This window comes from Mus pahari, chromosome X (genome assembly GCF_900095145.1).
Source record: "Mus pahari chromosome X, PAHARI_EIJ_v1.1, whole genome shotgun sequence".
In the NCBI taxonomy this organism is placed as follows: Eukaryota; Metazoa; Chordata; class Mammalia; order Rodentia; family Muridae; genus Mus; species Mus pahari.
Genome location: NC_034613.1, coordinates 137,646,552 through 137,660,831, shown reverse-complemented (window position 1 = coordinate 137,660,831; position 14,280 = coordinate 137,646,552). Strand labels below are relative to the sequence as shown.

The 14,280-nt window shown below is 42.5% G+C and overlaps 1 protein-coding gene across 1 annotated transcript in view; it reads right to left on the bottom strand.

The window, feature by feature from the left end:
• The window catches only part of Eif1ax (eukaryotic translation initiation factor 1A X-linked), a 28,536-nt gene extending 17,498 nt beyond the window's left edge, over window positions 1–11,038 (bottom strand). The window contains exons 1-6 of the mRNA XM_021188823.2: window positions 10,812–11,038; window positions 6,748–6,831; window positions 5,597–5,700; window positions 4,699–4,749; window positions 3,297–3,378; window positions 2,217–2,345 (exon numbers count right to left, since the gene is read on the bottom strand). Of these exons, the coding sequence (XP_021044482.1) occupies window positions 2,217–2,345; window positions 3,297–3,378; window positions 4,699–4,749; window positions 5,597–5,700; window positions 6,748–6,831; window positions 10,812–10,827 (466 nt within the window). The 5' untranslated portion in view covers window positions 10,828–11,038. The remainder of the gene's footprint in view (window positions 1–2,216; window positions 2,346–3,296; window positions 3,379–4,698; window positions 4,750–5,596; window positions 5,701–6,747; window positions 6,832–10,811) is intronic.
• Window positions 11,039–14,280: the final 3,242 nt, after the last annotated feature.

The window sequence follows — 14,280 nt, the reverse complement described above, 5'->3', positions numbered from 1 at the left end:
ACACACACACACACACACACACACACACACACACACACACACACACATACACACACACACACACAACATTCCATTTTGATTCAAGAAGTAAAATAAACGCAAGCAATGCAAAAAGATGGAGACAGTAAGCTTCATCAACAGCTAAGTCATCTCTCCAGCTCTGATTTCAGATTTAGTATTTTGGGATTAGGAATAGACAAGAGGCAACATGAACATGACCCTTAAGAACTAGTTATGTGAGCTGGTGAGATGGCTCAGCGGTTAAGAGTGCCGACTGCTCTTCCAAAGGTCCTGAGTTCAAATCCCAGCAACCACATGGTGGCTCACAGCCATCCGTAACGAAATCTGATGCCATCTCCTGGAGTGTACAGCTACAGTGTACTTACATATAATAAATAAATAAATAAATATTTTAAAAAAAAGAACTAGTTATGTCTTAAATCCTTTTCTTTCAATTTGGTTACAGGAGTGCTGATAGAGTACCTTTAAACACGTAAGAAACAGTTAGAGAAATGTACCCGAGAGAGAAAGCAGAGGTTTCAGGTGATATAACAAAATTTTAAGAACAAACCTAAAACAACCAAGACATAGTTCATGGGCCAAGGAGATGGCTCAGAAGGCAAGTGTACTTGTTGCCAAACCTGAGGCTCTCTTGAACCCATGTGAACTGACCTTAACATGCATGGCCTAGTACGGTTATACTTGTTCACCCATATGCAAAATAAATACATATTGTAAAATAGTACTTGCAACAACATAAATTCTGTGGGTAGAGATGGCTTGCTGGATAAAATTGCTTACTGCTTCTGCAGAGTTTTGTTACTGGCACCCACACTGGGTGGATCACAACTGCCTTTAACTCCAGTTCCAGAGGATCTGATGCTCTTTTCTGGTCTCCATGGGCACTCCACCAATATACACATGGTACCCAACTCACATATACTACACATAAGTAAAAAACAATAAAAGTATAAAAAGAGGACCACAGACCTTTAGCTTCTTCCTCTGTCTTCTCTCCCCCTCTTTGCTTTCTGAATTACTAGGTGATTACTCAGGACTTTGTACAAGTTAGGAAATATCCTACCGCTGAGTTATGGCCTTTGCTCAAGACTCTGTAATTTCCTAAAGAGTCTTACCTTAGTATAAGCATCAAAACTTTTGGATTAGTATCTAACCCATAACATATGGTTACTGTATGTTCATTCTACTGCCAAAATACAAGTAACAATTTAGCCAAAGAATGTTTTGCTGGGAGTGGTGGAGCACATATTTAATCTCAGAACTTAGGCACCACAACTCCCCTCCCAATAATCTCCAAAGAAACCTACATTAAAAAAAAAATCACTTTCTATTTTGGAGAATGTGTTAAAATGTTACTAATTTTATATGCACACCACACGTGTGCCTAGTGCCCTTGGAGGCCAGAAAGCGGAGGTAAGAAGCTCTGAACTGGAGGTTACAGACGGGTTCTGGGCCTCAAAACTGGGTTCTTTGGAACTCTTACCTACTAAGCCATCTCTCCAGCCTTAAAATGTTTTTCTAAAGGTATTTAGCCACAGAAGCGGGGTTTAATTCTCAGCATCCACATGGAAACCATCTGCAACTCCAGTTACAAGGCTTCTGACACCTTTGCACAGGCATACACACCGGCAAAACACCAATGCGCATAAATATTAAGTTTTTTTTTAAAAAAAGAAGCACATTTGTAAAATAAAATAAAAACCTTAAAAAATATATTTAGTTTTATAAATGTGCTTACAGGCAGTTATAAGCTACCTGATGTGTGTTAAATGATACACCATTTTTTTCCAGCGGCTAAAATGTTTTTGTTATGATAGTACCATGTTGAAAGCTAGGTGTGGGTGCAAGGAATTGCTGTGTAGCTCTGGCTGGCCTGGTATTCACTTTGCAATCCAGGCTGACTTGCAGCAATCACCTAGCTCCAGTTTCCCAAATACACTTTTATTTGTGTATATTAATTGTGCAAAATAATGGTTTTCACTGCAACATTTCATACACACACAAATATGTCTCTATCCAATATTCACCTACTATTCTTTCATCTCTCCACTTTGATCGTCTTCCTCTTTTTGAATTTTCCTCCCACTCCAAATAAATACACAGACACATACACACACACTCTCATTTAAATGTTCTCTAGTCCTAGTATTATAGACATTTAAGGGAAAGGGCTATTATCTTTGTATAGAACTCACGAACAGAAAGCAGGAAAAGCAGGATGTGTCCACTTACATCATCGATGTCTTCATCATCATCCCCAATGTCATCAAACTGAATTTCATCATCATCTCCAGGACCAAATGTATCAGTTTCATTGATTTTAGCTAAAACACACAAACACACACACACAAAAAAACCACTGATTATAAAATAGACTTCCAACTTTCTACAAATTTTGATATGTGGAGCAAAATATTAAAACATTGAGAGTATTTTTAATTTTCTTTTGTTCCCAAGGGCTCCTGAGAAAGACAATCTCTGACTATACTAACTCTGAAACAATTACACCCTTCAGATAAACTTCAGAAGTTTATGTACATACTAACAACTTTATTTCCTATCTGAAGAAAAGAAAAGAAAAGAAGTTATTTTAGGAGGGAGAAAGATCTGAGGAGTCATTACTGGCCTTGGTATTGAGGAAGGTTTCCAGTGTCCAGAAAACTTAACTCCTGATCCAAGTGAACCACACAGAAACAAACAAAGAAACCAAAAAGCACTTGGGAGGCAGAGACAGGCGAATTTCTGAGTTCGAGGCCAGCCTGGTCTACAGAGTGAGTTCCAGGATAGCCAGGGCTATACAGAGAAACCCTGTCTTGAAAAACAAACAAACAAACAAACAAACAAACAAAGAACAAGAGAAGAACAACTGATTCCCACCAATTAATTAGGGAGGAACCTCTGGGTAATCCTGCTTTTCCCTAAGAATGAAAAGGAATCAGGGTACTACTCCATCCCCACATCTCTTACTGTTTCCTAGAATGGAATGGCAAATTTGTAATTCTCAGTGTGGTCTTACTGTTTATAAGAAGTCATGTTAAAAAAAAAAAAGAAGTCACGTTTTTATAAGGAATCACAATGCAGGCATTTAAAAAACACTGGCACATGAAAAAATATAGACATACAAAACAGTGTATAAAGTATATTTTCCCTCTGAAAAGGGTATAGGAGACTTGTATTTTGAGGAAACAAAGAATATTAGTTTTAAAAACACGTAGTAATGCGTAAGGATACAACAGATACTCCATAAGATTGGTTAAGAATAACTCAGTCATTACCATGCTCCGGAAGCTCGCCATAGGCCTTGAGACTTCTAGCTTCATCTGCGTTGTATTTTAAAATGACATCGGCTTTGTTGTCCTTAAAACAAAAAGAAGCAATTTTTAGATCTGATTATATCACACTATTATCTGTTATATCATACAATACTTTCAAATTGAATTTAAAAATTCAAATTTCAATTGTTATGTTAGAAAATCTTTTTCCCCTTCCTTAGATTTAACTCAGGTTTATGAATATAACTGAGAAATGACTAAAACTTCTGGGAAGATAAAGCTCACATCTCTTAACAGCAGAACCACACAGACTTAATCCTTTATATTTCTTATAATTCATCAGAATCCTTTCATCAGAAGCATAAATGTTCCCCTGGAAAAATTTACTGAGTGATCAAACACAGTCAAGACTGAGACTCGGTATCAAAACCTAAGGAATTTAAAAAAATGTATATGTCTATGTTCATGCATGTATGTGTGGATACCCATGGAGGCTAGGAGGGGCACAAGATCAAAAAGAACAAATGGTTTATGAATTTAGAGCACCTTTTCTCAACCAAAGCGCTCCTGATACCTGTGAGCCAGTGGAACGCTGTGCATTAAAGGGTGTTCCACATCACCAGTACTTTACCCCAGTCCCCCACTCAAGCTATGGTACCCAGAAGAGTAGTCTCCGAACACCGCCTATGCCCCTGTGGAGTGCCAAATCATCTACAGAGAGCCCTATGGTTTGAAACAAAGATGTCAACTCTTTTAATCTGGAACACAAAAGTAAAAAACTAAGTATGATGAAAGGCAAACAAATAGAAATGTATTAAAGGGACGGTCATAGTGGTTGTGATTGGGGGGGCGGGACACCGATCAGCTGGGTTCGTGCTGCACTGTCCACTATGATGGATAGTCCCTTCAAACTATGCTGAAACAGAGCCTTTCTTCCCTTTGCTAGTGTCATAGCAATTAGAAGACAAGGGGAGGGAGGAATGGGGAGAGGTTCTGAGTGAGGGGGCACTGAGAGGAGAGGGGGAGCTGATATTGGGATGTAAAGTAAATTTAAAAAAAGAAATGAATATACCAGGCTATATGCCATTTGCGGGATATAACTGGCTTCATTCAGCTGTAAAACCCCACACAATTGGTTCCTAGATTTTAAAGGATTGTACAAAGTGAAAAAGAAAAACTGGAGGACAACTAACAAAAGAAACCCATGACACAGTAGTATCAGTCACTGTAAAATGGAAAGCTTCAAATAATCATGACAGAGAAAGACTGAGTGTCTGACTCCTCAGACTGGCATTTGGGAACCATAATGCCAGGGACTTCCAGCATAATGCCTAAGGCACAATGGGCTACTAGGAAATGGCTCCCCGAGTTCAAGCAAATCAACAACAAACTGAAAATGACTTACCTGGTAATCTCGGAGGCCCACCAATATGATATCTGAGGTATTTATCCAAACCTATAAAAGAAAAATCACTGTATGATATGTTTTTAAAAGAAAGGGAATCATGAAATCCTTGAGATGATTCACTTAGAAACTGAGTTTACAAACCACTTGGTTATCTGCTATAAAAACAGAAAAATGGGGCTGGAGAGATAGCTCAGTGGTTAAGAGCACTGACTACTCTTCCAGAGGTCCGGAGTTCAAATCCCAGAAGCCATGTGCTGGCACGCAACTATCTGTAATGGGTATCCAATGCCCTCTTCTGGTGTGTCTGAAGACAGCAATAGTATACCCATATACACAAAATAAATAAATCTTAAAAAAATACCAAAACGAAACAGAAAACTGTGGTTTTCTAAGTCACCGTTTTCTACCTACCCATACTGACACACCTTTCCCTATCCTCTTCCTTTGTGAAGGACTGGTATCAGGAAAATAAAGCATATTCTCCCCTGCAACCACCTCTCACTCCATGCTGGGACTTCCCAGAATGCAAGGGCCATTTGCCATAACTTTTTAGGACTCCTTAAAACTGGAATGGTTCTCCAGCCTCTTTCATACCATGAAGTTTTGAAGATTGGCTATTTGTTTTTCAGACCATTCTTTAAATTAGATTTGTTGGGTGAATGGTCAAGAATGTAATCTTCAAATTACCTCTATGGTCTTACACTGGACTTCCAGGAATATCTCGCAGAGCTGGGGATGCTGAGCGTGTACCTCCCTGGTACACTGTGGTTGTTCTTAATGTGTTAAGGGTCCCAGGGATGGCTTCCCAGCAACACGCACACCACCCCACCGAGGCATTTCCTGTATACTCCTTTCCACGTTTATATTAGGATAAAACGCATGGCCAAATACTTACCTTTTTTCTCAATTTCCCTCTGATGTGGCACAGTCTCTTTACACCATCAAAACACATGGCTTCTAATCGTCCGTTTCCCAACATTTTGATTACTTGAGCATATTCTAAGAGAGAGAAAAAAAGCAAGAAATATTGCCTACTTCTTTGATAAAAGCAACTTTATAATAGTCCACGGAAGATAAACAACACGTGGTTTCATTTATAAGGACTAAATATACAAAGGGCAAATATGGAGTAAGCAGAGGGAGCTAAACACTTGGCTAGTTAGCGGCTGAACTAGAAAGAAGATTGTAATAGAACAAGGCGGGTCTGTTAGTAGATGTTCTAAGATCAAAGGTGTCAGCATATACACCATACCTCAGAAATCTCAAGACTCCCATCTTTACTTCTTTCAGGCCCTTTGAATCTTTATTAGAGAAATCTCATGACATTTTCAGCATAAGTATCTTAAATGTCATATCCTTGCTGAATTAGTTTAAGAGTATTTATTCTTAGAAAGCCAGAATCTAACTGAGGGTCACTCTAGTATACTGTCAATAGTTTGTTTAAAAAGAGAAATGATCCAAATAAATTATCTTTAAATGGAATAAAAAAAAAAAAAAAGAAAGCCAGAATCTTCTTTCACTTGGGTCAAATGCCAAATTAGTCTCTTTTTCTTGAGATGATATTTATTGTCATATAGCCTTGGTTAGCCTAGAAGTCAACAGATCCACCTGTTTGTCTCTCTGCCTCTGAGTGTTGGGATTAAGGACGTGTATTACTGGACTGGAGTTCAGTGGTTAAGAACACAGACTGCTCTTCCAGAGGTCCTGAGTTCAATTCTCAGCAACCACATGGTAGCTCACAATCAACTGTAATGGGATCCATTGCCGTCTTCCAGTGTGTCTGAAGTCAGAGGCAGTGTACTCATATACATAAAATAAATCTTTTTAAAAAAAAGGTGTATATTACTATGCCTGGCCTAAAATGCCAAATTTTTAACCAGAATCTTTTAAGAAAAGATAATACCCAAATGTCGGTGCAAATAAACTCAAACATTATCAGAGGCAGCCAGCCAGGAGTCTAGTCTGTTAGCCAGAAAGTGTTCAATCCCCAACACGGGAAAACAAATAGGAAACTCAAACAAGATTCCAGCTTCTCCAGCATCTTACCTTGCCCGTCCTCCTTGAATACAAGCTCTCGCTTTTCGGATTCATTCTCATTTTTGCCTCTACGTCGGTTTTTGCCTCCTTTTCCTAGTGGTTTTGATAAGAAAGAAAAGATATATCAGTAATCTGCAAAACACTACGAAATGTACACTAGCACCTCCCAGCTAGGAAAGCATCTTTAAAGTCAATTAAATTTAAAAATTGATGCAATCTGGATAATCATGTAAACTTACCATGTTCTGGTGCATAATGTTACCATGTTAGCCTCCTGACTCCTCATGGAATTTCCTAAGTGACACCCTTATTTTTTCATATATTCTGATTCTTTGGCCCCATCTCCCACCCCATATGGTTTCATTCTCTGTGTCATGAGAAAATGAAAGCATCTGAGGAATAATAAAATTAAAGACACAATAGCAAATAGAAATGACAAAACCACCAAGAAAAGCACAAGAACTGCATCTAGACACACAGGAATGCCACAAAAGCCCAAACCCAGAAGCGATAATAAACAAGTAAAGGAGCTGTTAGGTGAAGTCAGGAAAAAAAAATCTTGATTCCACTGAGTTCCTTTTTTTTTGTTGGCAATGCTGCTGGGCCTGGGGCTGCCCTCAAGATGGTTAGAGGAGCGCAGTGGCCATGCTCTTACCTGCTATCTCAGAGCGCCATCCACTTGTCACAATCATCTTGAATATTATGTCATATAGTCCCAGTTTCTAGTAAGGCCACTGAAGTTCAGGGATTAAATAACTCACTCAAAACTGTAGTCAATAAGCTCGGAATCCCAGCTCCAGCCTCAATCCTCTTCTGTCCTACCAGGGCTCTTGTATTAAGGCTCCTTTCCAGAGAATTCTGTTCCACAACCTTAACCACATAGGCTTCAGCTCTCTTCTCTCTCTTTTTTTCCCCTTTGGACAGGGTCTCTCATTATAGCCCATGCTAGCTTTGAAACTGGGGCAATCCTTCTGTCTCAGTCTCCTGAATGCTGAGAGTACAAGTATGAACCACCATACTGGGTCCTGATACATTTTATAAAACCATACTTACCCCCACCCCCTGCCCCATGACAGGTGAGAGGAAAATGAAGTTATTGCTTCTAGAATGAAACATACTGATTTCGTGACAGCAGAAGGCTAATAACCCCACAAGTCTAAACTTTATCTTGTGAAGTGTACCATAACCAAGATGTAGTAAGTTTAAAAGCAAGGTGTTAATTGCCTCTAGAGCCTCTTTTGAAATCTATTTAATGTTGTGCATGCTTGTCTGTCTATTATGGGCATTCCTAGAGCCTAAGGAGGCACTATAAGAGGATACTGGATGCCCTGCAAATGGAGTCAGACAGTTGTAGGCAGCCATGTGTGTCCTGGGCGAAGGATGTCTGAAGAGCAGCCAGTACTCTTAACTGTTGAGCCATCTCTCTAGTCCTACATATCTTAAGGGTAAGCATATCAATAGTGGTATCATACAATGGAATACTATACAGGGATAAAAAGGAATGAGCAAGACAGGCATAGTAGTGCTTGCCTGCAATCCCAAGAGTCCTCACTGTTTCCCTTTCTATTTTACTGCCATGAAATCAAGTGGTTTTCAAATTCTCTTTGAACAAATGAAGGCCAGTGCATCTTTAATCCCAGAGACAGAGGCAGGTGGGTCTCTGAGTTTGAGGCCAGCCTGATCTATACAGAGTGAGGTCCAGGACAGCCAGGGTTACACAGAAAACCCTGTCTCAAACAAACAAACAAAACAAAGAAAGAATGAAATGAGACCAAGCCTGAGTATGACAGAACAGCAACAAGAATAACCACTCTTTACTTTTTAACACCACTCTCTTTCTAAAAGAATTGCCTAGTTCTTAAGCTCAAATCCTCAAATCCTTTCTTTAAACTACAGAAGTGTTTCAGAGAAATAAGCCCAGGTAGGATACTTCTTAAAACATACTAGGCTAGCAACTAGACTGTAGAGTGTAGAAGTTCTGTCTCCTTGGAACCAAAGGAGAATCTACTATTCACCTATGGGTGGAGTCACCAGACTGGAGGTGAGTAAGTCCAACAAATATTTATTGAGCATCTTTTAGGCTAAGTACTACTGAGCCAGTGTGATTATCACTGACACCATTCTCATCCTCTTAGGGGCTTACAACTAGTGTGACAACTGGAAATCTAGTCACTTGAGTTAAGGTGAGATTAAGACCCCTCGCCTACTGAGGTGGTCCAGCTGCCATCTTGGAAGAAGGACGTCTACAGGTAGGAATGTGAAAAGTGTGAACATATTATGCTTATAATCACACCTTTTCCAGGACAACAGCAACAATCCTTGTACAAAGACTGCACAAAACCTTCATTTTTGAGGCCCAGCAGTGATATGGAGATAAGTTCAAGGTCAGCCAGGGCCACATGGCAAGACTATCTTTTTTCCTCTGGCCTAACTTAATGTTTTTATTAATTATTTTTATTTATGTCCTGACTGTTCCCCCCCTCCTGCCTCAGAGAGTGTATCCCCGCTCCCACACCCACCATCTCCTCTCCCACTGAGGCCAGACAAGTCAGTCCTCTGTTAACATTTGTGGGAAGAGGCAGGGGAAGGACTGCAAGACTATCTTAAATCAATTTGTTCACAAAACTGTGACCAAGTACTCAAGGCTAATGTAAATGATGACAGGCACAAAGAGTAATTAAGTAGACTTCTTGGAACCAACTTTTAAGCAGAAAAGAGAATACTAGCAGGCAGGCAGGCATGGGACAAGGGAGAAGGTCCCAAGGATGAATGATCAAAGACTTTTAAGTTTTTTTTTTAAATGTGTGCGTGATTGTGGAGGGGTGGGGGAGGCAGAAGAGGGTATTGGATCCCCTGGGGCTGGAGTTACAGGCAGTCTATGTGGGTGTGAGAACCTAACTTTGGTTCTCTTAACCAGGAAGACGTTCATCTCTTCTGCCCAAAGACTTTATTATTATTTTTTTCTAAAAAGGGAGTTTCTCTGTGTAGTCTTGGCACTCATTCTGTAGACCAGGCTGATGAACTCAGAAATCCACCTGCCTCTGCCTTCCAAGTGCTGGGAGTAAAGGCGCGCGCCCCTCCCCCCACCCACGTTCTTAAGGGCTGTGTAATGTGTTTCTCTCCTGTGGGTAATAAAAGCTTTTCACTACTTTTTACTTTATATTTTTGAGAAATTACGAGGACAATGAATATACCAAGCCTGTAATTCCAGCTACTCGGGAAGCTGAAGTAAGAGAATTCTAAATTCAATGTTAGTTAGGGTTCCGGGGCAGCCTGAGGGCAGACAGAGCTAAGCAAAGCGGTGGAGTGCTGGTAAAGATAGCTTTGATCCCATTAAAAAAAAAGACACCGCCACAAAATACTGTAAATATATAAAAATGAGAATGACCTTAGGAACGCTGCACTTCTTCTTAGAATTTGTAATCATTATTTTTTTCTATCAAAACATATATACACGATCAGAAGCAAACATGGAAAAGTTGGCTCAATGTGGGTCAAGGGCTCTGTGGAAAAAGTTAAGCCCTGGTAAAACTATGGAGCAAAGTGATTCTCTAGGGATGAAATTTACGAATGCATCAAAGTACTGGCCACTGACTACACGGGAGCGGCTTCACCAGTACCAACTAAGTGTCCATAAAGAATCCTAGGGAGGAGGTGCCAGATGGGCACGAAAGCAAGCAAGGCATCACCCTTTTTCAAAGTTCAGATTGGCTCCCAGGGCTTAACTCCCCAGGTGTTGGAAGCCCAAGAAGTCCGAGGCAGGTGTTCCCACGGGTCCCACAGGCGCCTCGGTCAATGTGGCGCGAATCGGGGGCACGAGCCCACATTCTCACACAGGAGGCCCTACAAAAAAAAATGGCGTCGGCTCCACCCCAATGTGGCCAAACTGGGAGCCAGGAGTAACTTCCCTGCGCTTCTGCCCAGCTCCGAGTAGGACGCAGAGAATGCAGCCCGAGGAGAGGCAAGGAAAGATGGCAGGAAGGTCACTGCGGCCTGGGCTGACCTCGAGACCGAGAGCAGAGCCAGGGAGCCGGCGGGGAGCAGAGCTCCGGTCCCAGCGGCGGCTTCCTTACCTTTATTCTTGGGCATGGCGGTAAAGACTGGCTGGCAGCGTGCGGGACCGCACTCAGGCTGGCGGCAGGAACGGTGGTGACTCCGACGGGCGAAGCCGAGAAGTGCGCGCGACGAAGACTGTGCGGGAGGTCGGGAAGCGTGCTCAGGAGAGGCTGGTCACCCGTGCTTCCGAGAGCCGCCCGTGCCCACGCTCGGCAGTGGCAAATGGCGTCGCGGCAGCGGGCGGGGCTTCTCCCCGCCCTCCTCCTCCTCCTCCTCCCCCCCCCCGTCCTCCTCCTCCTCCTCCTTCTCCTCCTCCTCCTCCTCCTCCTCTTCCTCCCCCCCCCCGCCCGCCGCAGGGCCCAGCCTCCCTCGACTCTAAGGCGCAGGCGTGGCCAAGGGGCAGGCCTAGGGTGGGAGCCGAGGGAGAAGCCTGCCAGGGAGGGGTTCACTGCTGCCAGTGGGCACGGGGTGGGTGGAGCGCCCCCCCTCCCCGCGTCCGGAAGGGGCCGGGAGGGGCCCTGCGTCACAGTGGAGGGGTGGAAGAGAGGAGGGGAAATTGAGGTGGTGCAGGCTGCTGGTTTGGGCATCATCTCCACTTCCTAGCCAAGTGAGTCCCAGGCTTGACAAGGTGCTGACTCACTAACATCAGAGTTGGGTTTTAATAGGGCCCTTTAACCAGCCCAACCAAGCTGGAAATCTAAGGGGGAAGGAGAGAAGGCACTCCTGCCTTCAAACTTTAATAATATTTGCATGATACTTAAAAATTAAATCTCATCCCTAACTCACTGTAGCCAGGTATGTTTATAACGCTTAACAGAATGTCTGCACATGGTAGGTTGCTCAGCACACGTAGGATAAAAGGGATGGAAGAAAGTCGATGTTAGGGTGCAAATCTCTCAATATTCATGCTGAGGTTCTAACCCGTATGTATATTACTGTGTTTGGATATAAGGTCATTAAAGAGCTTATATTGAAATGAGATCCTTGATGCCAAGACCTGACATTAAACTGGGCATGATAACATAGGCCTTTAATCCCAGGACTGTGGAGGCAGAGGAAAGGAAAGTATGAGGTCAGCCAAGGCTGCAGAGTGAGACCCTAACTCAAAACCAAAAACGAGAGCAATTAGTACCTAGGCATAATGAGGCATAAAGAAGAACCAGTTCCGAGCTGGTAATCATCTGCAAGCCATGGAGACCTCAGAAGAAGCCAGATTTGTCTCTACCTTGACCGTAGACTTGGAATCTTCAAAACTGAGCAAAAGTGGTAGGCAGGCCTGGTAGTTCATGGCTATAATCCTAGCACCTGTGAAACTGAGGCAGGAGGATTGCTGCAAATGTAGGGGAAAGCTGGGCTACATAGTGAGTTCCAGGCTATCCTGGGCTACATAGTAAGACCTTGACTACAAAACACACAACACAGTCAAGAGAACATACATTTTTGATGTTTAAATAACCCACTCTCCCATTCTTTATTCTGGTGGTTCCAGCAAAGGAAAACTGCATAGCTTCTTAGAACAAATAACTTCACTTCAAACTAGGTTTATTGGGGCCAGCAAGATGGCTCAGTAGGTAAAAGCACGTACCAGGAAAGCCAGGCAAGCTGAGTCGAGTCCCTGGAACCCACGGAAGGAGAGAACCAACTCCATAAAGTTGTCCTCTGACAGCCACACCTACCCCTCCATTCTGGCAATAATATAAAGACATTTAAAGGTAGGCTTATTTTAAATGACCCTTTTGGAAACATTAGCATTTTAACATTCCCCGGGGAAGGAGACAAAATGAAAGAGAAATAAGGTATATAATGATCCAACAGTACTTCTCTACCGTAGACATTTGACAGTGTCTGCAGGCATTTCTGGTTGTCAGGAGTGGAGGAAGGAAGGAATGATGCTGATACCTGAGTAGAGGCCAGAAATGCTGGCAAGCATCCTACAGCTGCTGCCCTGCCGAGAAACTCAGCGACAGATAGATTTCTCAGAGTGTAATTAAAAGATGACAGGGGAAACTGGGCATGTTACTACACACCTTTAACCCAGCACTCCAAGTCTGAGGTGGCAGGAACCTCTGAGTTTACATATACATATACAGTGAGACCAGCTCTCAAGAAATGAAAAATGACAGGGGAACCAAAAGGTTCTGGTTTTCTCTTTTCATTTGTATTTTTCACCCTACAGGATTTTTTGGGGGGGTGGGGGGAGAGGGGGGCAAAACTCACTATGTTAGCCCAATCTTCCTCCATCTCTACAGTGTGGAGATTGCAGGAATGAACTACCATGCATGGCTGAAACTCCAAACGCTAATATTGGGCTCTGGAGTTTAGAGAGACTGGAGTTTAGAGAGACCGGAGTTTAAACAGATTGTTACAAAACTTCTTACTCTATGATCCTGGACAGCTAGATCATCTTTGTAAGCCTCAGTTCTCTCATTATGGGAATTAATGCACTATACCAGGTGTTATGCCTGGCACACAAGTAATCAGACCCGAAGTGTACATCTATATGTTTAAAAGTCAAGTACTGGATGTAAAGCCTCATAGGAGAAAATACAATCAGTTTTGTCTCCTTTAGCAAGATTCCCGCATTCGTTTATCAGAATAACCGAGGAGGAGGTGAATCATGTGGATATCGGTCAGAAATGCGTAGGCAGGGAAAACAGAGAGGACAAGGGCCCCGTGTGCTCCCTGTACCTAGGCTCGTGGTCAAGAAAGACCAAGGCCAGTGTGCTGCTTAGTTTTTGCCAACTCAGCACAAACTAAAGCTGCAGGGGAAGAGAGAATCTTAACTACGGAATTACCTTCATGTGGACATCTTTGTGGGGCATTTTGATTAATGTTTGATGCAGGATACCCAGCCAGCTGTGGGCTGTTCCTGGGCTGGTGGTCTTTGGCTGTATATGAAAGCAGGCTGAGCAAGCCATAGAGAGAGCAAATCAGCAAGAAGTATTCTTCAAAGGTCTCAGCTTCAGCTCCTGCCCTAAGTTCCTTCTATGACTATGACCAGGACCTGTAAGCCAAATAAGTCCTCTCCTCCCCAACTTGCTCCCCAAGTGGTCATGGTGATGATCACGACAGACAACAAATTAGAACAGAGGGTATGAGAAAGAATGCAGCAAGCCAGGGAGCAGTTTGGGAGAGAAGACCAAGATTAGAGATGTAAGGAGACCAGAACACTTGTAACCCTTGGTAAGTTTTGTACAGATCACTTGGCTTGTGTGTTAAGAATGGCTGTAGGGATTCAATGCAATCTCCATCAAAATTCCAACTCAATTCTTCACTGAGTTAGAAAGGGCAATTTGCAAATTCATCTGGAACAACAAAAAACCTAGGATAGCAAAAACTATTCTCAACAATAAAAGAACCTATGGGGGAATCACCATGCCTGACCTTATGCTGTACTACAGAGCAATTGTAATTAAAAACTGCATGGTACTGGTACAGCAACAGACAGGTAGATCAATGGAACAGAACTGAAGACCCAGAAAAAAA